Source organism: Trachurus japonicus, chromosome 18 (assembly GCF_045865225.1).
Source record: "Trachurus japonicus isolate A0001 chromosome 18, Traja_1.0".
Classification (NCBI taxonomy): domain Eukaryota; kingdom Metazoa; phylum Chordata; class Actinopteri; order Carangiformes; family Carangidae; genus Trachurus; species Trachurus japonicus.
This window is the reverse complement of record NC_140924.1, coordinates 8,874,515-8,899,443: the sequence shown is the minus strand read 5'-3', so window position 1 is coordinate 8,899,443 and position 24,929 is coordinate 8,874,515. Positions and strand designations below refer to the sequence as shown.

The 24,929-nt window shown below is 40.4% G+C and overlaps 1 protein-coding gene, 1 long non-coding RNA gene and 2 other non-coding genes across 5 annotated transcripts in view; 2 read left to right on the top strand and 2 right to left on the bottom strand.

The window, feature by feature from the left end:
• Positions 1-24,929, top strand: part of LOC146968613 (uncharacterized) — a 236,224-nt gene that overhangs the window by 113,752 nt on the left and 97,543 nt on the right. The gene's annotated exons all lie outside the window — the stretch shown is intronic.
• On the bottom strand, positions 4,820-4,893 carry trnan-guu (transfer RNA asparagine (anticodon GUU)). The gene has a single exon. It is a non-coding gene; the product is annotated as a tRNA-Asn (tRNA).
• On the bottom strand, positions 15,319-15,392 carry trnan-guu (transfer RNA asparagine (anticodon GUU)). Its single transcript has one exon. It is a non-coding gene; the product is annotated as a tRNA-Asn (tRNA).
• cmasa (cytidine monophosphate N-acetylneuraminic acid synthetase a) overlaps positions 19,979-24,929 on the top strand; it is a 29,264-nt gene continuing 24,313 nt past the window's right edge. The window contains exon 1 of one of the 2 annotated variants that reach the window (XM_085759679.1): positions 19,979-20,285. In XM_085759679.1, the coding sequence (XP_085615805.1) occupies positions 20,023-20,285 (263 nt within the window). In that variant the 5' untranslated portion in view covers positions 19,979-20,022. The remainder of the gene's footprint in view (positions 20,286-24,929) is intronic. The other variant, XM_085759680.1, reaches the window with a different exon arrangement.

Sequence of the window (24,929 nt, the reverse complement as noted above, 5' to 3'; positions counted from 1 at the left end):
TGAATCTGAACTGATGTCTGTAACATCACTGTAAGTTGCTCTGAGCCTCCAGACTCTCAGGTTCCCACACTGATTCAAGAGATGGAAACTTTACTGATGAAACTTTCCCACAATGTTACAATGTTATTCTTTAACAGACTGTCAGGGAAAATCTTGTTCTGCTGTCTTGCTAATCCTATCATCCTTGTTTAACAACCATGTGCTGCTTGGCTTCATTTGTCTGTTTTAACACTGTTACGTTCTGTCCACATGTTTTGAACTGTCTGTCTTTTGCTGCTTTGATGTCAACTGATTAGTCTTCTTGCTACCTGTGTCTTTTTTCAGCTCCTCCTTCCTCTCCCCCGTCCCTTAGGACGTCTTTTGCCTCCTTCCAGGCTGTTGACATTGACTATATCTGTTCCTAATAAACTTGCATTGGTTAAACAAAGGTGCCACATGTGGTCCCATGGTCCTGTTAAAGCCCCAGAGTCTGGGGCCCAGTTCGTCACTTACCCACAGGCCCGGCCCTAGGATTTTGGTGGCCCTAAACAAGATTTTTGTTTGTGGCCCTGCAATCTTAGCGCAAACACCAAATCACTGGTTAAAACTGAATACAGACATGTTTATGCCCTCTGAGGTTTGAGGCCATTTTCCTGGCTTTTACATATTTTCTTAAATGTATCTTTCTACTTGCAGATCAATACTCAAGTGTTTTATGTCTAAATATTAGAACCTCCGCTGTAAGCACACTGAGGCCAGTTTGTCCTAGAACACTGTAGAAAGAAATAATTTAGGCCAAATGCTGGAAATTTGAGGTCTGCTTTTTGAAAAATTTCAAATCCCTTGTGAAAACAAACCTTCAGTCATGAGGATGAACTGTTTTGGTGCTTGAAATAGGATATGAATACAGTAATCCTATATAAGTGTAGAAAACAAGTCTAAAATGAAATTTTGTAAGATTGCTTTTTGAGCACAAATGTTGTCATTCTGCCGTTCTGTTTTCACCAAATGTCTCAAATGTGAGATAAAAGAAGCTGAATATTGACTTCACATTACATATAAAGCTCATAGCGTGCTGCAGACCTCAGGATGTTTAAATGACTTGAATGAACCCCGGTACCTTTCTGATCATGTGGCCCCCCACCTAACGGCTGTGGCCCTAAACAACCGCATAGAGTGTTTATGCCAGGGGCCGGTCCTGCTTACCCATTTCATTGTTATGATGTGTTAACCTCAGATAACTTATAGCTGTCAAAACATGTTCACAAGTCTTAACAGGTGTGACACTGCTTTGCTGAGCAGCAGCAGCTAAACTTTTTGGCACTAACTGTCGTCTTGCACAATGCTGCCAATAGAGCCAATCAGAAGTGAAGGCTGTTCATGGCTGCATGAAGGAGGCAGAGAGAAGTCTGGTCAGATTTAATAACAGACATGCCTGATTATTGTACTTTGTAGTGGGTACCACAGACTTTTAACACCTTATGTTTATGTTGACAATGTGTAGGCTACAGTTTGTTGGTTGTTATTTCTACCCGTTTTAATAATACACATGTTCTTTACAATACATTAATTTTGTCATTTTGTCAACACCGAAAATATTTCAGACACACACATTTTAAGAGCTTTAAGCGCTGAGCTCGCCAAGCCCATAATATGTGGGTGTGGTGGTGACACATGAGAGTATAAAGTTATTTCCCCAGCACCTACCTCACTCTCCAGAGAACAGACAAGATCTGAACGTTTATCCACCACAGTAAGTTTTGATCATCATTTCATCGATCCTGTGATTTCTTCATGTCATGGACAACATCTTATTTTGCTGCTAAATGTGCTGAATGTATCCGAGCTATGTTACTGTTGTAGAGAACTGCTTCATGTTGTTCCAGCGTGTTACTGTGAGTTCATTTACTGAGCTGCAGATCAGTGATCGGAGCTCTTCAGTCCTCGTCTGGTAGACCAGATACAGTGGACTATAGAGTCACCTGGCCAAAGAAACAAAACAAAACAAAAAATTCTACTCCTAACCACAATGACTTGATTAAACTTGAATGAAATACGGTATCAGACCAGACATACGGTCAGGTAGAAGCCTTAGGAAACAGGTTCTGTTGGTCGTCCACCAGCCCAGCAGGTCCTGACCGTCGGTCATCGTTGGCCTTTGGCGGGCACATGACGTCTGTCTGGCTACCCATTTCTCCGACCATACATTTCTTTATTTTTGCGTCCATTAGTCCGACCTCCCACTTCTCCGACTTAAATAGCCCTAACCCTTAACCTTACCCTTAACCTAACCTTAACACTGTAGAATGGGTAGTCGGAGAAATGAGCCGTCGGACTTTTGGGCAGTCGGACTGATGTATGCTCCCCGGCCTTTGGCGGACATAGATATAGACATATAGGGGGAGTTCCCTACACATTTAGCTGTGTTGCTCATTCCATGAATGCATGATCCTTACAACTTGTACCTTGTTGTAAAGGTGACTAACCAGGCTTTCCAACGATATAAAACACAACACCAATTGGTATTATTAAAGAGGAGTAATGATTGACTGAAATAACATTTTCAAAATTTATTTGTGGAATTTAGTGTGTGTCAAATGAGTCAGTGTCAGTGCTACAACAGTCTAACACAATGACATGTCTAACAACATCACCTAGCAATACGTCTGTGGATATTCTCATTCACCATGGTCATCATTATCTCTGGGCAACAACTGAATTGAAGGCAACTGGACTTGTATTTGTCTAGGAAGACGTTTTGCCTCTGATCCAAGGGGCTTCATCAGTTGGTAACGATCGGTCTGACTAGTCCTCTAGTCTGATTCAATTGTTGCCCAGAGATACCTAGCAAAGATTAACATCATGAAACACATGGCCCTCAACCATCAACAGTGTTTCTGAAGCCTGTTCTGGCTCGTTCCTTATTCTTTAAAATGATGACTCATTCTTCTAGCTGCATTTTCTCTCTCTTTTTAAAAATTAATTTCGTTTTTTCAGTTTGCTTTTTTAAATTTCAACTTAGTTTTAGTCAGTAATGTGCACTGTAGTGTTGATGTCCAACAGATCAACACACATGACTGAAGTTCTTGTGATTTATCCAGAGGTATGACCTCACTCAAGACTTAACATCAGCACCATCTAGTGGTGAAAGCTGTGAACTGCACTCTCCTGACTGTAGTGGTTGTGTGAGTGTAGATGTAGTTGTTGATGTGTTGTTGTCTCCTGTGACAGGGAGAAGATGATGTGCTGCTTCCTGCTGCTCCTCACACTGACCTCCTGTGTCTGTGGTGAGTTTACTCCTTCACTTTATTCTCTACAAACTGATACAAGTCCTCAGTTAGTCTGCTCCTCACTTTCCCTCTGTCTCCTCAGAACCAACATTTGTAGTGAAGGTGACACAGAGCTCCTATCAGGCAGAGGAGAACCACAACATCACACTGGAGTGGACCTTCACCAACAACACTCAGGGTTCAGCAGAGCCTCTCATCGTCTTCTGTCGACTTTACAGTGATTATCACAGAGGCCCCAAAGTCTTCTATGACTTTTTTGAGGGTGTTGAGGACACAAAGTCTCAGGATGAAGAGTTTTCAGGACGAGTCCAGTGTGACAGAGACGTCCTCAGAGAAGGACGAGTCAGACTTCATGTGTCCAGACTCAGGACTGAGGACTCAGGATGGTACCGGTGTCAGATCCTCACTGAGTATGGAGATAGTTCAGCCACATGTCGACTCAGTGTCTCTGGTGAGTGAATCAGTTCAGCCAGGGGCTAGTGACTAGGGGAGAATGGTGATGACGATTCATTGGCCCAAAACCCCCAGTAGCCTAATCTTTCCATGACAAAACTATTCTCCAAATAATCATAATACTCATGCTAATGCTGCAACAGCATCAAAACAAATCCACAAAACATGCTACATTCATGAAATATGTTTTATTTTCCAAGCAACAACTCCTGGCCTTAGTTAAAAAGATAGTTTAGTCCATGCTGGAGCAACAGTAGTCCCCGCAAACTTGATAAATATTCACTCTACAACCATGTTCTTCAGAGACAGTCTTTAATCATCTCAGTCTGGTTGACTAACCTCATGTTCATGTCCTTTACAGCAGCTGCTGATCAACCTGAGGCTCAGGGACCAACTGAGAGACCAGGACCAGCCAGACCAGGAGAGAGGGACCAGGTCTGAAGAGTAAAGAGTAATAGAGGGATCAGTTCACATGTTCTATTGGTTCAGTTCTGCTGCTCCTGAAGTCAGAGTTAAGAGACTGAATCTGTCCTCAGGGGTGTAAAGGTCAATGGTCAGGACCAAACCGCTTCCTATCTATGCTTCCTTCTGTCTCACCTCTGCTTCTTTCCACTTTTTCTGCACTAAAGTTTGTTGTTAATTGTTTTGGTTTTTTTTGGTTTTTTCATACATTTGATAAATAATAAACATGTATATAAGAAGTTGTGTTTAAATCTTTTAGCATCAGACTCAGAAGTTTCTCTCAGACACTCAACAACTATTTAAACAACAATAACAACAACCTTCATCAACACTGGAACTTTCACATGGTTCAATATACAAATAACATGTGAAATAAATGAATGACTTTATTAAAGTTTAATAACAGACGGACCAGGAGTGAGTTTAACCAATAACATCATGACATGTGGAAACCTTTCATCAGTGAAGTTTCTATCTTTGGAACCAGTGTGAGAACCTGAGTGTCTGGAAACTCAGAGCAGCTCTGAGTGATATTACAGCTGACATGAGCTCAGATTGAATTTCAGTCTTCAATGTCAGTCCTATTGAACTCATATCTGATTTCATTTCTGTTTACAACTGAACTAAAGGAGCTCCGTCCCTGGGTGGGCTCGAACCACCAACCTTTCGGTTAACAGCCGAACGCGCTAACCGATTGCGCCACAGAGACTTGTCCACTCAGCTTTCAGACCTTCTAGACAGCTGGAGGAAAAAAACTACTTCAGGAGCTGCAGTCACGTGTTTCTGTCACTAGATGGAGCCAGAGCTGAACCGTTTCCTGTGTCACCTTCACTACAAATGTTGAGGAGACGTGACTGGTTTGTGTGTCAGAGACCATGAAGTGATTTGATGTTTACAAAGTAATAAGAAAATAATTATAGTGGTAATTAGCATCAAGTACAATAAGAAACCAAGGCATCAGTTTGTGTTTCCACTTGTATTGTCATCGCTAAACAGCAGTCAATACTACAATATAAAACATCAATATACTCTAAGCCCTGAAAACAAACACTCCATTCAGAAGATAAGTGTTGAACCTTAATACCAGGGGAAATGAAAAACAATGACAACAGACATGGAGGCAGTATCTGTGTTGATCTGATCTGCTCCATTTCTCAAGGACACAGAACAACAGTGAAGGTCAAACTGGTACAAGTTTCTGTCCCGGTGCCTGAGACAGAAGAAACCACATCACTGTCACTGAGTCCAGAGAGAAAGAGTTTCTTGTACGATGCTGTTTGATATCAAACTCAAAAGTCAACGTTTACATCCCAAAATGTCAAGTTTATTCTCAAAGAACATGATGAAATCAAATCTTCCATGGTCTTAATACGTGCAGGTTCATCCATCCATCCATGGCCGACATGTAAATACAGGTACAGGTTTGACAGGACTCAACAAGGAGGAGGTGATGTGGGTCCACTTTCTTTTTCTCTCTGACCTGGATTACTGACAATGTCTCATCAGCCTGAGAGAGTCCAGGTCAGAGGGAAAGTTTTTCAGCTCTAAATCTCAGATGGTGTCAGATATCATCACAATAAATAAAACTTTCTCACCTCCTCGCATTACTTTCCTGTTCGAACACATCAGACTAGTGACACGTCTACTGTGTGTTTTCTGCAGCTCTGAAAATCTCAGTCTTGTCAAAGATTAAAATTCATGTTTATAATCTATCGTAATACTGAGATGGAATCACTTTTGTTTTTGAGTGTGACCTTAAAGGGACAACGAGGAGTTTCTATTTGGTTATAAAAAAAAGTCTCATGTTAATGTGGATGAATCTACGTTACCCACACTTGTTAATGGGCCCATTTTCGATAAATATATCGTTTTGTCTCTATGGTTATTTTGTTATTATTAGTGGTGGTGGAAATGCTGGTCGAGCCGACCAACGTTTCAGTTTTGTGGCGAGTCATGGGAATAACGCCGCCGAATCGCTGTTTATGGTCGGAACTACGACGGTATGTGATCGTCTTCCAACCTCTGACTTTAATTCTTGATGAATGAAAACATGAGTCCATCTTGCGCCGGTCAAAGAAATGTACGGTGCGTGCGGAGGCTCATAATTGTAGTGTGAAAACGCTTCGCTTTTCCAAAACTCCTCGTTGTCCCTTTAAGTAAGTTGGCTGTTAAATCAGTTTCTAGTCAGTTATGAATGATGATAATGTAAACAGCAGCCCAGTTATGTACACAATGTGTGGTGTATGTGGTGTATCTGGAGGTGGAGCTAAATGACAGTATAAAGCAGATGTTCCCACCAGTCATTTCACTGACCTGAGAGCAGACTGGAGCTCCTTCTCCACCACAGTAAGTATTGTCCATTGTTGCATTGATCCTGGTGTAAATGTAGTGTAGACTCAGTGAGACTCAGTGTGTTGATGCTGTATTTATTGATTTCAAGCTGTTTGTGTTGTTTACATCGATGGTTTCTTCTGTCTCCGACACCAAGAGAGAAACCTGCTGCAGTGTGACTGACATGTTGGCCTCCAGTTTCCTCCAGAGGTATGAACATTTATGAACATTGTCACCACCTTGTGGTAAAGGATGTGAACTGCACTCACCCGAGCCACATAATTGGCTGTAGGACGCCCCCTTGTGTGAGAAGCAGGTGGCTGCAGCTCCCAGAGTTTGTCTCAGTGTGAATGTAAAGTTCCTGTAGCTGGTTGTTGCTCCATCAGCATGGAGGTCTGGAGTCCTGTCCTCTGATGGTCAGGTTGTAGCAGCAGGATGATGAAGATGAAGATGAAGCAGCCTGGTCCTGACTGGATGAAGTGAGTGTAGATGTAGTTGTTGATGTGTTGTTGTCTCCTGTGACAGGGAGAAGATGATGTGCTGCTTCCTGCTGCTCCTCACACTGACCTCCTGTGTCTGTGGTGAGTTTACTCCTTCACTTTATTCTCTACAAACTGATACAAGTCCTCAGTTAGTCTGCTCCTCACTTTCCCTCTGTCTCCTCAAACAATTTGTAGTGAAGGTGACACAGAGCTCCTATCAGGCAGAGGAGAACCACGACATCACACTGGAGTGGACCTTCAACAACACTCAGGGTTCAGCAGAGCCCAAAATTGTCTACTGTGATCTGACCACTGACAAAAAAATTGTCATGTATCGTCTAGAGGACGGTACTGAGCTTTTAGGGTCTCAGGCTGAAGAGTTTTCAGGACGAGTCTATTGTGACAGAAAAGTTCTCAGAGTAGGACAACTCAGACTTCATTTGTCCAGACTCAGGACTGAAGACTCAGGACGGTACTGGTGTTTGATCATCACTGAACATGGGAGGGGCTCTGCTGAATGTCGACTGACCGTCTCTGGTGAGTTGAACTGAGTAAAGAGTTTTCAGCTGTTTGGTGTAAACACATCAGTTCAGTTTGTAAGACCACCAGGTAGGGGTGTGCAGCGGAGCCGGTATTTGTATCTGTATTTGTATTTGTTGAGGGGGAGCATACATCAGTCCGACTGCCCATAAGTCGGACGGCTCATTTCTCCGACTACCTATTCTACAGTGTTAAGGTTAGGTTTAGGGTAATTTGTATTCGAGTAAAATTCAAAATAGGCGTAAAAATCCACATCTCTGAAGACTTACCCGAGGGGATTACCTACAGTTCGTAGCGTGCCAGTGTTAAATGCAGTGTTACCATGATTACTAGTGGAAGTGTTTAAAAATAGACACGGTACGATCTGGTAAGGGCATTTGTTGAGTGAAAGTTGCTGGTGAGTTGAATCAGTTCAGCTACAGCCAGGCTAACAAGTATGTGAGAATGTCCTATGTAAAAGTTTAGCTTCAAGCTAAATGCTGACGAATCAATTCAACAACCACAGTGTTCCACAGAGAAAATCTGTAACTAGAGAATCTGGAAGTAGAAAATATTCACTGGAGATGATGATTGGTTTAATCGAGGTCATGCCTATGTTCCCACAGCCCTATGTTCCCTCAGCCCTATGTTCCCTCAGCCCTATGTTCCCTCATTTCTAACTTTTGTTGTCACTGAAAATTAGGCCCTATGTTCCCTCAGCCCTTTGGTCCCACCATTGGTTGGGTTTAGGCAATGAAGAAAGGAGTTGGTTAAGTTTAGTAAAAAGACCAGGTAGAGGCTAGACAGGCCAGATAGGTAGAGTCCAGATAGGTAGAGAGAGTCCAGAGGGAACATAGGGCTGAGGGAACATAGGGCTGTGGGAACATAGGCACGCTCCCGTTTAATCCAGTCTCTCAACAGGAGAACGGTTTCCTTCTTCAGATCAATCACCACATGTTTTTGTCGTTTGTCCCACCAGAACCTGAGACACCAGCACCAGGGAGTGCCAGAGGGTTCAGTTTGCATGTTGGACCAGGACCAGGACCAGTATTAGCAACAGCACTTCTACTGGTCAAACTCTGCAGCTCCTGAAGTCGCTTCTTGGCTACGTAGTGGAAGGGGAGGGACTACCTCCAGTACTACTATGCCGTAATGTACAAATGTGTTGGACAGAAGCAATTACTGTGTTAATTTAGCCGCCTGAAGTAATGCTAACACCCATGCTAACAGCTTTGTGAGAGTGTCCTCTTAAGGGGAATTTCCGTTTTTTACAATCTGAACCTTATTTCTAGCATAAAATATGACCATTTCCTCCCCCAGATAACTTTGGTGTCATTACAAGTCGTTGTGATGAAATGAGCTCCAGCCGAGAGCCGCGTTTATCCGTATAATGGAGTCTACAGGGCAGCAGAATGCAGCCTCTAAATAACACATTATCTGCAGAGAAACTCCTTCATTTCACCAATATTTAGTTCTGATAGGCTAGTGCTATTCCCCTCTGAGTCCGGGGTTAGCTGTTATCAACATCTGGGGTCTGTAGGTTGACCTACTGACCTCTGACCTGGATGATGTAATCTCCGACAGCTGCCCGGCTCATTCTGATAATAATCATTCCACTTCGGCATTCGGGTCCATTTTTATCTCAACTAGCCGGAGCTTTAGTGAGTCCAGGCTGAGGAGAGGAAGCCTGTGGAAGCTGAACTTCATCCAGCTGCTCATTTTGTTCTGACAAGTCGGAACGCAGAAACGAACCGTAGCATTAGCGGTAGCAACAAGCCGCACGGCGGTCGGAGATGACATCATCCAGGTCAGAGGTCAGTAGGTCAACCTACAGACCCCGGATGTTGATAACAGCTAACCCCGGACTCAGAGGGGAATAGCACTAGACTGACTTGACTTGACAGAATGGTGGAACAAATCCAGTCAGAGCAGAAGTTCTTCTCTATACTCTGTAACAGTCTCTTCAGAGACATCCACCTCTCCTGAAACCTGTTGACTACCACTTCTTTAATATGATTACTTGTACTTTTTAAGGTGAGACACTACAGGCAAAAACATTGCTTTTTGGTGCATTGATCAATTTTGAGATTATGGGCTATTTTGGTTCCTTAAAATAGCACTATCGCAAATTCCAATACTTTGTTTGGCCGCTAGATGGAGCCGGTGGTGCAGCGTATCAGATATAAACATCCTCATCCTCTTTACAAAGCGTGCCATTCAGGAGGTGGAGCTGAGTGCCAGGGCGGCTTGTCTCATAACAAAAAGGAATTCTGCATTTGCTCCACAGGCCCCACACTGTTGGCTATATTTTGTGTACATATAGTTATGGCTCCCCTGGACCTATTTATTGCATATTTAAGTTTTTTCATTAGTATAACTGCTGTGTTTGCAATAGTGCTACTTTAACATGTCAGAAAAGTGGAGAGAAATGGTAGAAAATCCACATTAATGTGTTTATTTTACTTCATTTTGTCTTCATTGGCTGGTAACCATTTTCTCATTTACAGATATCCAGAAATCCCCTCTGTAAAAACCTTTGACTTCTAATATGTCAACAAAATAAAATGAGAATTTTTAAAGTAGCTTCATCCATTGTTCAGATTTCTGTTCTAGAAATACATGCTAAATGGTGCATATTTAAATAAATATTGCCTCATTTACATATTTAAACATAAAAAATTGGGAAGTTCCATGGTAATATCTGCTATAGTTAAATGTTTTACCCTATTCACCTGTAGTGTCTTACAATTAACAATAACACTTGTGATGAATGAGTGAATGTACTGTAGATGTTAACACTGTGCTCATGTTACTGTGTGGATTTTGTGTGTATGAAATATGAACATTTTGTAAATAAACCTCTATTTTAATGTGAGAAGTTGTCACCAGTCTCCTGTGTGCACATACGTATTTTAATGACCCAAAATTTCTAAAAGAAAATTTTCTGGAAAGTGGAAAATGTGAAGAAATGCTGAAAAGACTGGATGTGAACATGAAAGGTGAAAGCTGAATGTTCTGAAATAGTTTAAAAAGCTGAAGAATTGTCTGGTATTGAGCCTTGGAGAAACTCCTCAAAACTCAGGGTTCAGCAGAGCCCAACGTTGTCTTCTGTCGACTCTTCACTGATCACAAGGGCCCATTTGTCTTGTATCATTTTTTTTTAGGGTGATGAGCTCTCATGGTTTCAGGATAAACAGTTTTCAGGACGAGTCCAGTGTGACAGAGACGTCCTCAGTGAAGGACGAGTCAGACTTCATGTGTCCAGACTCAGGGCTGAGGACTCAGCTAAAGAACACTGAAACCTAAAACTCAGCTCTCAGACCTTCTTGGCGGCTGGAGAAAAAAACTACTTCATGAGCTGCAGTCACGTGTTTCTGTCACTAGATGGCGCCAGAAGTAAACTGTTTCCTGTGTCACCTTAACTACAACTGTTGAAGAGACGTGACACGTTTGTGTGTCTGATTTGATGTCTACAAACAAGTAATAAGAAAATAATTATAGCGATAATTAGCATCAACTGTAACCTTCTCACCTCCTCACATTACGCTCCTGTAGGGGAGAGTGGGGTAAAGTGAGACACTTTTTACATTTGCTCCCCTCTAAGCGAGCTAAAATGATTTATCAGTAAAATTTACACATTTCCCATTAATTCAGGATGTTTCCTAGCAATGGAAATTATCAGAATGTATTTAGGATGAAGGACAGTGAAAATATGATTGTTCAAAAAAAAGTGGTCTCGTGTCTCACTTTACCCCAGGTCAGGGGTAAACTGAGACAAACTAGAAAAATCAATGGGGTAAACTGATCCACTTACTTTTTCCACTCTGAAACTACCATAACAACACATGTTGTAACAGCTAGAGTCCTGACAGCTAGCTTGACAACCACACATCCCAGAACTAATGTCGGACTAGTAACAGAATCATGGGGATTGGTCAATTAAGCACTTTTGTTTTCTCAACGCAAAGTGACTCAAAACCAAAATCAAATACAACACAAAATGTTTTAATTAACATTCAAATGACAGATAGAACCAGTTAGATAGTCTGGAGGTCAGGTTGTAGGCCCCGACAATGGTGACCATTTTGATCAAAAGTCCTCTTGTGTGTGGGGGGAGCCGACAAAGTGGAATGTGACTAAAATTGAGTTAATTAACCAATAAATAAACAAGCTGACTGAGAGCACCTAGCATAACAAAGCAGTGTGGCTACAGATCATTGATCACGCAAGATTTCTGGCTTGGGGGACGTGATTCTAGTGTGAATCTTTGTGTATGGTGTGCTCACAGTGTCTCACTCTTGGATTTATTATAATACATCCATGGTCTCACTTTACCCCGCAGCATTTGTCTCACTTTACCCCAACACCCCCATTTTAGAAAAAACGACCTCTCTTAGAAATTCAGGCTAATTTTCAGCCAGCATCATCACATGGTTTTATGTGTTGGTAGTTCATCATCATGTATCATATAAGTTTTTCTACCTGAATCAATTTGCTTTGGCACAACAGTTGATTAAGTTGACAGCAAGAAAATTTACTTTTACATGCAAAAATCATATTTTTGTGAAAAAAACATGTTTTCCACAGCATCATGAGTTCCTCTCCTTCATAGCCATGGGGAAATGGAAGGGGCTTGAAAACATAATGGTCAGATGACCATCAATGTGTTCCGTTTTCTAGATATAGGGGGTGTCTCACATTACCCGGTGTCTCACATTGCCCCACTCTCCCCTACTAATATAACATATCAGACCAGTGACAGGTCTGCTGTGTGTTTTCTGCAGCTCTGAAAATCTCAGTACTTCAAACTATGAACATAATCTTTGGTGAAACTGAGGTGGAATCAATTAGTTTCAGTTTCACTCAAAGAGTTTCAAAACTTGAATTCAATTATTTTCCACTTCAATTTGTGAGTGTGAGGTAACCTTAGCTCATGAAACAACCGCAACATAAACACCAGCCCAGGTATGTACACATGAACATGAGGCGGAGCTGGAGGAGGTGCTAAAAAAACAATATAAATCTCTTCTACCAGCAGTGAGTTGAGTTCACTGAACTGAGACCAGCCAGGAGCTCCATGTGTCTCCACCACAGTAAGTAGTGATCATTGTTGCACTGATCCTGGTGTAAATGTAGTGTAGACTCAGTGTGTTGATGCTGCTGTTGGTTCAGGTAGAGACTGTCTGAAGGTTTCTATCAGTGCTGCTGCTTTTATTCTCCAGGACAGTGAAGGCAGCACTGGTTGGGTTTAAAAAGACAATCAAGATGAATGCTGGAAGTATGAATGAATGAATGAACTTGGTCTTTGTTTGGTTGATTGTTTCTTAGTGTCTCCTGTGACAGGGAGAAGATGATGTGCTGCTTCCTGCTGCTCCTCACACTGACCTCCTGTGTCTGTGGTGAGTTTACTCCTTCACTTTATTCTCTACAAACTGATACAAGTCCTCAGTTAGTCTGCTCCTCACTTTCCCTCTGTCTCCTCAGAACCAACATTTGTAGTGAAGGTGACAAAGAGCTCCTATCAGGCAGAGGAGAACCACAACATCACACTGGAGTGGACCTTCACCAACACTCAGGGTTCAGCAGAGCCTCTCATCGTCTTCTGTCGACTTTACAGTGATTATCACAGAGGCCCCAAAGTCTTCTATGACTTTTTTGAGGGTGTTGAGGACACAAAGTCTCAGGACAAACAGTTTTCAGGACGAGTCCAGTGTGACAGAGACGTCCTCAGAGAAGGACGAGTCAGACTTCATGTGTCCAGACTCAGGGCTGAGGACTCTGGATGGTGTCAGATCCTCACTGAGTATGGAGATAGTTCAGCCACATGTCGACTCAGTGTCTCTGGTGAGTGAATCAGTTCAGCCAGGGGCTAGTAGGCGATTCATTGGCCCAAAACCCCCAGTAGCCTAATCTTTCCATGACAAAACTATTCTCCATATAATGATAATACTCGTGCTAATGCTGCAACAGCATGTCCGTGAAGGTTCTCAGTCATCCAGGTCATCTTTTTCTTGTGGAGTTGTAGTAAAAAGCAACTGGACTTCTTTTCTTGCTTGAAGATGTTTCACCCCTCATCCAAGAGGCTTCTGAGTACTGAGTACCAGAAACCAATCATAGGACCACCCACTCTGGGTTTAAATACTTGGGTTTCTGGCATTAGTCTCAGAACTGAAGAAGCCTCTTGGATGAGGGGTGAAACGTCTTCAAGCAAGAAAAGAAGTCCAGTTACAACTCCACAAGAAAAAGCTGCAACAGCATCGAAACAAATCCACAAAACATGCAACATTCATGAAATGTGTTTTATTTTCCAAGCAACAACTCCTGGCCTTATGTTGAAAGATTGTTCAGTCCATCCTGGAGCAACAGTAGTCCCCGCAAACTTAATAGATATTCACTTTACAACCATGTTCCTCAGAGAAAATCTTTAATGATCTCAGTCTGGTTGACTAACCTCATGTTCATGTCCTTTACAGCAGCTGCTGATCAACCTGAGGCTCAGGGACCAGCGAGACCAGGAGAGAGGGACCAGGTCTGAAAAGTAATAGAGGGATCAGTTTACATGTTCTACTGGTTCAGTTCTGCTGCTCCTGAAGTTAGTGTTAAGAGACTGAATGGGATGTAAAGGTCAATGGTCAGGACCAAACTTCTCTCTGTCTCTGCCTCCTGTTTGGTCCACACCGGGTTGAACGAAAGTCTGCTTCTTCCCTATCTTAGTTAAAGAGTTTGTTAATCGGTTTTAGAGGATTGTTCATTGATTTCAAGTTCAGATTTTGTAATCCTCTTGCCTCTCGCACTCATGTAGCCTCAGTTTGATGGGGTTGCTCAAGAAGAGCTTGAGCATGAACGAGAAAATCCATTATAACACTCTTGAGAGTCGGACCTTTGACTGTTGACCTCAGACAAAGAGACAGAGTGGTGGAACAAATCCTGTCAGAGCAGAGGTGTTCATCTCAGGTGGCACATGCCTCCCTAGCAACCTGACTGGTCACCACATTATCCTAAATTTCAGTCTTGGCCAAAAGTTTTGACAATGTGTTTTGGTTTTCACAACGTTTGTTGCTTCTGTGTTTTTAGATCTTTTTGTTAGATGTTGTATCGATGTATATATCATTAAATGATGATGATTATTTTTTATTTTCTACTGTGTGGAAGCCAACACGTTGCAACTAAGCTTCTGCTGCGCTCCCAGGTGAGCTATTAGCTGTTCTTGATTGTGTCAGAGTTGGCCCACTATGTTTTGTTTTTTTTGCAGCCACATCAACACAGCTGCATGTTCACACGCCCGTTGTGGAATTTTCCCATGCACACAGTCTGTCTCACCTCTGCTTCTTTCCACTTTTTTGCACTAAAGTTTGTTGTTAATTGTTTTGTTTTGTTTTTTTCATACATTTTATAAATAATAAACATGTACTGTATATATAAGAAGTTGTCTTTCAGACACTCAACAACTATTTAAACAACAATAACAACAACCTTCATCAACACCGGAGCTTTCACATGATTCAATATACAAATAACATGTGAAATAAATAAATAAATGAATGACTATATTAAAGTTTAATAACAGACAAACCAGAACCAGGAGTGAATTTAACAAATAACATCATGACATGTGGAAACCTTTCATCAGTGAAGTTTCTATCTTTGGAACCAGTGTGGGAACCTGAGTGTCTGGAAACTCAGAGCAGCTCTGAGTGATATTACAGCTGACATGAGCTCAGATTGAATTTCAGTCTTCAATGTCAGTCCTATTGAACTCATATCTGATTTCATTTCTGTTTACAACTGAACTAAAGGAGCTCCGTCCCTGGGTGGGCTCGAACCACCAACCTTTCGGTTAACAGCCGAACGCGCTAACCGATTGCGCCACAGAGACTCGTCCACTCAGCTTTCAGACCTTCTAGACAGCTGGGGGGAAAAAAGCTCACTTCAGGAGCTGCAGTCACGTGTTTCTGTCACTAGATGGAGCCAGAGCTGAACCGTTTCCTGTGTCACCTTCACTACAAATGTTGAAGAGACATGACTGGTTTGTGTGTCAAAGACCATGAAATGATTTGATGTCTAAAAAGTAATAAGAAAATAATTATAGCGATAATTAGCATCAAGTAAAATAAAAAACCAAGGCATCAGTTTGTGTTTCCACTTGTATCGTCATTGCTAAACAGCAGTCAATTCTACAATATAAAAAATCAATATACTCTAAGCCCTGAAAACTAACACTCCATTCAGAAGATAAGTGTTGTACCTTAATACCAGGGGAAATGAAAACAATGACAACATGGTGACAGTCTCTGTGTTGATCTGATCTGCTCCATTTGTCAAGGACACAGAACAACAGTGAAGGTCAAAGTGGTACAAGTTTCTGTCCCGGTGCCTGAGACAGAAGAAACCACATCACTGTCAATGAGTCTAGAGAGAAAGAATTTCTTGTACGATCCTTCAACTTTTGCATCTCAAAATGTCAAGTTTATTCTCAAAGAACATGATGAAATCAAATCTTCCATGGTCCAATACATGCAGGTTCATCCATCCATCCATAGCCGACATAAAATACAAATACAGGTACTGTACTGACCTGGATTACTGACAATGACTCATCAACCTGAGAGAGTCCAGGTCAGAGGGAAAGTTTTTCAGCTATAAATCTCAGATGGTGTCAGACATCATCACAATAACAGCGGTTAACAGCCGAACGCGCTAACCGATTGCGCCAAATCGGTTAGCGCATTCGGCTGTTAACCGGAAGGTTGGTGGTTCAAGCCCACCCAGGGACGTTTTACCCGAGTACTACAACGAAAAGCACGACATGGAAGGACAAAACCAAACAGATTAAAGACATGCTCTATCAGTGTGAAACTCTGAACAGGGAACAAGCAATCATTCAGTGGGTCCGTGAAACGAAAAGGTCTAAAAGGTGAAGGGACATGAGAGAGAGGGGGATTAGATACAGTAAAGGTGAGTAGGGGAGACCGGGGATGGTTGTAACAAAGGGATAGTTGTAACACTCTCAGTTTGACCACTCAGAAACGAGCTGTGGTGATGTCATCAATACAGTCCATGCCCACTTACAAACTGAGCTCACAGGTGAAGCCTCGTGTCTCTGAGTTGAAAACTGTCTGTTCTGGAGCCAAAAAAACGATTTTTCAGGTAAGAGAGTAAATATTTCCATCACAACTATTTTTTGCATAGTGTCCATTGTGTTGTAGATACAGGTGTTTCACTTACATAACCTCAAGTAGTAGTTTCTCTAGTTTAATTTGATATGCTGCATTAGTGCTAGCTTTGAAGCTAAATGCTAAAAATGGTTAGCTTTTTAATGGCTGCCTGGCATGGGGAGGGCAGCCATTAAAAAACTAACCATTTTTAGCATTTAGCTTCAAAGCTAGCACTAATGCAGCATATCAAATTAAACTAGAAATAGTTGTGATGGAAATATTTACTTTCTTACCTGAAAAACTGTGTACTTTGAAAGGTAATTACCTGTAGATATTGATTATATTATGAGAAATAGAAAATTGTTTAGATTTGTATGTTAAAAAGTGGTAACAGGGTTGACGTTGTATGCTTGTCCCCCCCGGTCCAACCTTGAAAAACCATCAAAAATAGCACATAAGAGATGAGAGAAAGCTACTTGTTACTGAGCTGTCAGCATCCTGGGTAAGAGATGATGCAAACTCCTGTCAATCATGTCAAATCTGGGATGTACCATTGTTTTTCTAGGGTTTTTTGGTTAGGGTAACAGGGTTGACATAAAATCAGGGGACACCGATAAATTGGTAAATATTTATAATAATTGATATATATTATTACCAAAAACACTGTTTTACAGTAAGATCATACTTATAACCCTATGTAAATGTGAACATTTTAACATTTTGCCAACATTTTACATATTAAAAGTCCTGTTGACGTACAACAACAACAGTGAGGGACAGACCAAAAACCTCACCCTCATCAGCATGAAAGTCATTTTAATTATTTAAAATTATATTTAATTTACTTTAATTTGATGTTATAGTAAGGAGAGAAGACATGGTAATGTTATATTTTTTGAATTACATATTAATTTGTTGTTATCATAATTTTATGACTGATTATTCTTGGGGACGCAAAAGTTACCGATTTCATGGAATGACCCTGTAACTGTTCCCCTTATATTGACATTTTATACAGGGGTGTCCCTGCATGCAGAAGTTCGCCAGAAGGGAGCAGCTGAAGTCATCCAGGAACATCTGTGAGACAAGTCGCCAAGGCTACAAAACACACACAACAGTTTATACTTTATTAATCTTTATTTTATTTAATATATATTTATTTATTTTATTGTATGTATTTTTATTGTATTCAACTTATACTTTCTATTTATTTTTTTATCATTATTTTTGTGTTCTGACAAGTTTATGGTTCCTTCTTTATTATTCATTAAAGTGCTTGCATACATTTTAAGTGTGGATCTTTTTTAAGTATAATAATCCATCCTCAAGTAGTGTTACAATTCATCCCGGTATTGGGGTAGGTTGTAACAAGATACCTCTTTGTGTTTGACATTAATTTACATAATCTGTGATGGTGTAGTAGAAGTCCAAGTGTATGTCATTTACAGCAGACAAATATGGGTACCACATGTCAAAATTTGAGATCTCTAGCACCAACAACCACTGAGTTACACTTGCTCAAACAAAAAGTGTTAGTATCATCCCCGGTCTCCCCTACTGTCCTTTCTGAATGGACTAATGTCAAGACAAAGGAGTGCAAAAGCATGCTCGTACCTTATGTAATACGAAAATGCTTTATTAACCAAACAAGTGAAACATTATAGCAGCTCATTATCTATTACTGAAGAAAACAGTGCAGTTGCTCTCAACATCCAGCAGGTGTCACTGTTGACTCGTCAGAGAAAAGAAAGGTAAGGATGACTCAAACAAACCTGCTCACACAGAAACAGTTGTTGTAAAGACAGTTTCTTGGATACTTGTTGTGACTTGACATAGAGAACTTACTTTAATCAACATATTGTGGCTACAACTGATGATCTGCAGAGTTTGTTTAATTCAATTTTCTAGATCAAAGTTGAGAAATATATAGCCTATGTATTTTAATTTTCCCAAGTATATTTGGGGGCTTTTTGTCTTTGATGGATAGGATAGTTGAGAGAGACATGAAATTGGGAGGCAGAGAGAGAGGGAATGACATGCAGCACCCACTGAGCTATATGGCAACCATCATGTTTTGTTTTTCGTGAAAATGTATTTTTTATTTTTTAATCTTTTGTGACACTTTTTTTTTCAATATTTCAGTTACAATTTCTATATATTTTTTATTTCTGCAGTTTGTATTTTATCTATTGTATATGTCAATTTTCTATTTTCTAACAATTTCTTTTTCAATTTATATATATTTTTTATTTTTTTTCCAATTAATTTTTATTCACACATTAGAGAATGTTTACAACAACAAAACATTTTTTCAGGGCATTCTTAACCCCCCCTCCCCCCACCCCACATATCCACAGGAAGGGTCCTGCAAGACAAATGAAATAAAAAAAATAATCATACACAGGCCACAGCCAAAACAAAAGAAAAAAAAAACTGCTAAGTATATAAACAAACAGAAATTAATCAATTAAAAAAAAGAAACAACAAACAGGTAATAATAATAGTAATATCGTCCTACAAAATGTTTAGGACTAGTTTGGTGAGGTATCTTCTATTCAGGCAAAAATAATACTTTATGTCTAGTAGCTATAATTGAAATTAATTTGTAATTTTATGGATATTTTCTGTTTGTTTGTTTGTTTGTTTATTGTGTTTTTTCTTTGTTTCTTTCTCTTTTTTGCTTTTCTTTCCTTTTTCTTTTTCTATTGGTTGATTTGTTTTAGTGATGTTGTATTGAGGGGGGCGATTTTATATGAGCCCTTTGAGCTTCTTTTCCTCTCCTGCACAATTATTTGTCTTTGTTCTAAAAACTCTGTTTTTAGTGTTTTGTTTGTTTTTATTCTGTCTTATGCTTCTTTTTTTTAATGTTTTGTCTTTATGTAAAGCAAATGAGTTGCCTTGGTATGAAATGCGCTGTATAAATAAAGATGCCTTGCCTTGCCTTGCCTTTGTATTATTAAATAAATTTTTTGTTTTATCATTGTGCATATGAATAAAAGAAAAAAAAAAAGTAAAATAAATAAATAAATACACCACATTAGATGAGTAGATTATTTCATCGTCTAGGTTGGATCACCATATTTTTTATTTTTCAATTTATATTTTATTTATTTTCTATGAATTTATTTTATTGTATCTTTTTTATTTTTTATTATATGAACACTGGATGGCGGTACTGAGCCCCGGTCATCAGTGGTCGACCCTCATTGGGACCCAGAGAAGAGAAGAGAAGAACCGGAATCAGCTCCTAATATAAATAGCGCCGCTCCGTTACACCGACCGTCTGCAGCGGAGGAAGCAGCCGGACCTCGGTGTGTTTATCCCCGCGGTGAGAGGCTCCCGTCGCCCGCCATGGCCACCAGCACCACCAGCAGCAGCAGCAGCAGGAAGAGAGGCCTCCAGGCTGATAACGGGGAGGCTGCGGAGGACGGAGCTCCCTCCACCCCGAAGCAGCAGCTGCAGCCGCCGCCGCAGAGGGAGAGACACGTCGCCGCCCTGGTGCTGGCCCGCGGCGGCAGCAAGGGCATCCCGCTGAAGAACATCAAGATGCTGGCCGGGGTCCCGCTGCTCGGCTGGGTGCTCCGGGCCGCAGCCAACTGCCAGCGCTTCCACAGGTTAGATAGATAGATAGATGATCAATAATCAATCAATATCATCGATAGGTACACTTTTTTTTGAACAACTTTATTGACAACAAGAGGCTACACAGGACCACTGTTCCCTCTAAGGTGTTTTACTGTGCAATTGCACACTGCTCCCCACCTCTTTGCTCAGAAGACAAAAATGTTGCACACTCGTGCAACTACGATTTAAGTTTTTGCTTGAGAATTATTATTACTGTTCATATCAAGAATACTTCAGTGCCAAGAGTTGATGACACCAACTTGATGTTAGTTATTTTTTGACATGATTGTTCATATGGCAATAAATGCAAATGCACTCTATTTTGCCAAAACAGTATTGTATTTTGTTATCATTAACTGTAACTGAGCTAGATATGGAGCAGCCTATAGGTAAAATAATAAAATAATCTGTTATTAATCATAATAGTAATAGCCAATTGTATTGATATTTGGAGTTGGAGAGGTGAGGCCAGAGCACCAGCATGTGGATGTACTGTGTGTACCCTTAAGCTGTCGCTCACAGTCGCTCAAGCAGCTCATCAGGGGAGTTGAATTTCTGCTCAGGAGTTTTGAAAATTAGAGGGAACATTGCACAGGACTGAATACAGTTAGATGAAATAAGTGTATACAACATTAATACACAACCAAACCAATATAACACATAACCACAGATGGACAGAGTACTCCACCCCAGTCCTTGAGTAAGAGTACAAATACTACTGGTCAAAATTTACTCCGTTACAAGTAAAAGTAGCTCAGTCGACATGTTACTCGAGTAAGAGTAAAAAAGTACTTGCTTTTAAAGGTACTGAAGTATCCAAAAGTACATGCTTTTAAATCTACTTTAAGTAAAAGTAAGAGTACATTTCTTATTTTTCACATCAATGAATTACTATAATTGTTTCTAAATGAATTTAAGGAGCTTTTAACTCTTGTTTCTGAGAATGAACTCTCTGAAAGCAGCTGCACTGATGTGCTGCTTTTAGGGGTTAGGGTTTCCTTCTCTGACAAACACAGCTTGTGTCCAATAAGATTTTAGAAAAAAGAAGAAAACAAAAGAGCAGAAAGCAAACCTGAAAGCAACGAGTAGTAGTAGTAGTAGTAGTAGTAGTAACTTTTCAGCCTTCCTAGAAGAATAAAAGTAAAAATATTTGTCTTGGAAATGTATTCAAGTAAGAGTAATAAGTACCAAAGAAATCTAATACTCAAGTAAAGTACAAATCTTCTGGATACTTAAGTAGCTACAGTACTCAAGTAAATTTACTCTGTTACTGTCCACCACTGATAATCAATCAATATCATGGATAGGTAGGCTACACTTTAATTCCCTTCCTTTTTTATTAGCCTATTATTATGTCATGTTTCATGTGTGTATCTTTTGACTGCAGATGTTTTACAACCTGTAAAAGTCCCACTAGCACATCAACAGTAGCCTAAGCCATAAAACCTTTTACAAGTAAAAGTAGCTCAGTCAACATGTTACTCCAGTAAGAGTAAAAAAGTACTTGCTTCCTACTTAAGTATCCAAAGGTACGCTTTTAAATTGACTTTAAGTAAAAATAAGACTAAGAGGAAATTTCTTATTTTTCACATAAATGAATTACTATAATTCGCCAGCGCTTCCACAGGTTAGATAGATGATCAATAATCAATCAATATCATCGATACACTGACTCTCCCTTCCTTTTTTTTTTAATTGAGTTTGAGTTTGAGTTTATTTCGACCAGCAAACTCAGACTGTTACACCTCTAAAAGCAGGGCTGCATAGCTGATCCAAAGGGTCAGGGCTGAAGCTACTAGCTTATAGATGTCCTAAGCTTTAAACCAGGGCTTCTCAACTAGTCTCACTCTGGGACCCACATGTTCCCATGGTCATTAAAGCAGAAGTAAGTGATATTTTTGTGTTAATATAAGTCTTAAATAGTTATATCTTCCGACAGCAATCACTTACATAGAGTGTTTGGACCGAAACACGGGTCTCTCAGTCACTCTGCTCTGCTGTAAGCCGAGGAGAAAACTTTCCTTGTATAACTACAACCTTTATCCAATGAGGAGAGAGAACGGCATGCAGGGCTGTGTGTGCAGCCACGGGATGCGCCTGAATGTGGTGACGTAGGGACGAGGACTGTTATGGTGCGTTCAAGGCAACTCGTAACTCGTGTTTTTCCGACCTGTGAAGTGGTACCAGTTCGATCTGGTACGAGTTCATGGGTCAGAAGTTACGAGTGGCCGTTATAGTGACTTTCACCGGTAAAACAGGTCGGAAAAACACGAGTGGGTTGCCTGGAACGCTACAAAGTCGTAAGTTGTGACATGAAGCTGTAATTTACGATTTCAAAAGCCTGCCTGGAACGCAGCATTAGCGAAAACGACCGGATCACTTACTTCTGCTTTAAGTCGCAACCCTCTTTTATAGAATCAAGAATTTTTTTTTTAAGCCTTTAAAAACTCATTTAGCTCTTCATTGAGCAAAGTGCATTTCAGGGCACATGAATGAAACTGAGGAGTTACCATGACAACTGCATGTACGGAAGTGAATAAAAAAATATCAAACTGCACAAAATGGAGACCAACAAAACGATATATTTGTCTTCTGATGCATCTCTGCATTCAGAGCATATTCACAAAAGTGCATAAATATCAAATTGCACAAAATAAAGACCCACAAAACAAAACAAGATTCAGGCCACATTAATAAGAAACTGATATCTTTGCATTCAGAGCAAATAATAAGAAACTGAGGACCATTACAACTGCATGTGTTCACGTGTCTAGTGTGCCTTTCAAAATAAGTTATTTTTCAAAATAAAAGACATGTCCAACATCAGATGTGCCTTAAATATTATTTACTTTTTTGACCAGTTGTCCGCGACCCATCCAGAACGGGTCTAGACCCACTTTTGGGTTGAGAACCACTGCTTTAAACCATACATGTAAATATATATAGGCTACAGTACCTTTACATAAACAAACAAGCATACACGCCATCTACACACATACACACACACACCTACATGTACTGTACATGCAAATACCAAGCAAAAAATAGACATTTAACATTTGTCAAATCATTCCTACCTACGTTTAAATAATTCCCCACCTTCAAGACTGTATCTTTCCAAAATGAACATTTTAAACTTATTTTTAAATTGCACCAGATTTTTTACTTTTTTTTGATCTCATCAGTTAACTTGTTCCACAGCTTCACCCCACAGACAGAAACACACATACTTTTCAGAGTAGTGTCTCCCTCTTAGATCGTATCCCCCCCTTCTCTATCACTTCAGTTTTTTTGTATATGGCCAGGAAGTCATTTATGATGTGCCTTATACAGAATTTGTGCGGTTTTAAATTCTACTAGATCCCAAAATTTCAGTGTCTTGTGTTATTATTATTATTATGTCATGTTTCATGAGTTTATGTTTTGACTCCGGATGTTTTACAGCCTGTAAAAGTTCCACTAGCACATAAACAGAGAACCATAAAAGTGATAAGAGGAGCTGGTGATAGAGTCTGTTAGTTTTAAAAACACCTCCGGGCAGATTAGTGCCAAGCTTTAGTGGAGGACGGGGTCTAAAGGTCACCACCAGGAAGCATTCTGGCTCATTTACTAGGATATATAACTGTTTATATATGAGATGAGTCCATGAACAGATACTTTGATGATCAAAGACATGAGGTTGCGTCAATGCAACTTCATATTCCATCCAGATTTTCTACTTATTTATCATTTTCTGACTTTTGATTGGACTATTTAAAGCAGAAGTAAGCGATCCGGTCGTTTTCGCTAATGCTGCGTTCCAGGCAGGCTTTTGAAACCGTAAATTACAGCTTCAAGTCACAACTTACGACTTTGTAGCGTTCCAGGCAACCCACTCGTGTTTTTCCGACCTGTTTTACCTGTGAAAGTCACTATAACGGCCACTCGTAACTTCTGACCCGTGAACTCGTACCAGATCGAACTGGTACGACTTCACGGGTCTGAAAAACACGAGTTACGAGTTGCCTTGAACGCATCATAACGTCTTGTCAGCCGACGGAGTTAGCAGCCCCCGCCCTCGTCATGGATCTATTGGTCCTCGTCCCTACGTCACCACATTCAGGCGCATCCCTTGGCTGCACACACAGAGAGGACCGCCCCTTTATGCCTTTCTCTCTCCTCATTGGATAAAACTTGTAGGATACGAGAAAAGTTTTCTCTTCGGCTCAGAGCAGAGCAGAGTGACTGACAGACCCGTGTTTCGGTCCAAACACTCTATGTAAGTGATTGCTGTCGGAAGATATAACTATTTAAGACTTATATTAACACAAATATATCACTTACTTCTGCTTTAAGTGATTCTTTTATAGGATCTGAGTTAGTAACGAGCTCCTTACTGGTGTTGTAGTTCTCCAGACCGGTCTTGGTCTTGTCTTTTCTCAAGACCAGCCACAGCTGCAGTGACATGTTTTTTCTTTTTTTTTTAACCACAAATGTCTCTGTGACTCCTCCTCACTTTGGTTTTTGTGATGTTATTCAATAACTTTAAAGGGATAGTTCAACAGCGATTTTGCATGTATTTACTGTACCTCTAAAACAACTCTGTGTGGTAACGTTGTGTTATTATCTCATAGCGTGGTGAATGTGCAGGTCAC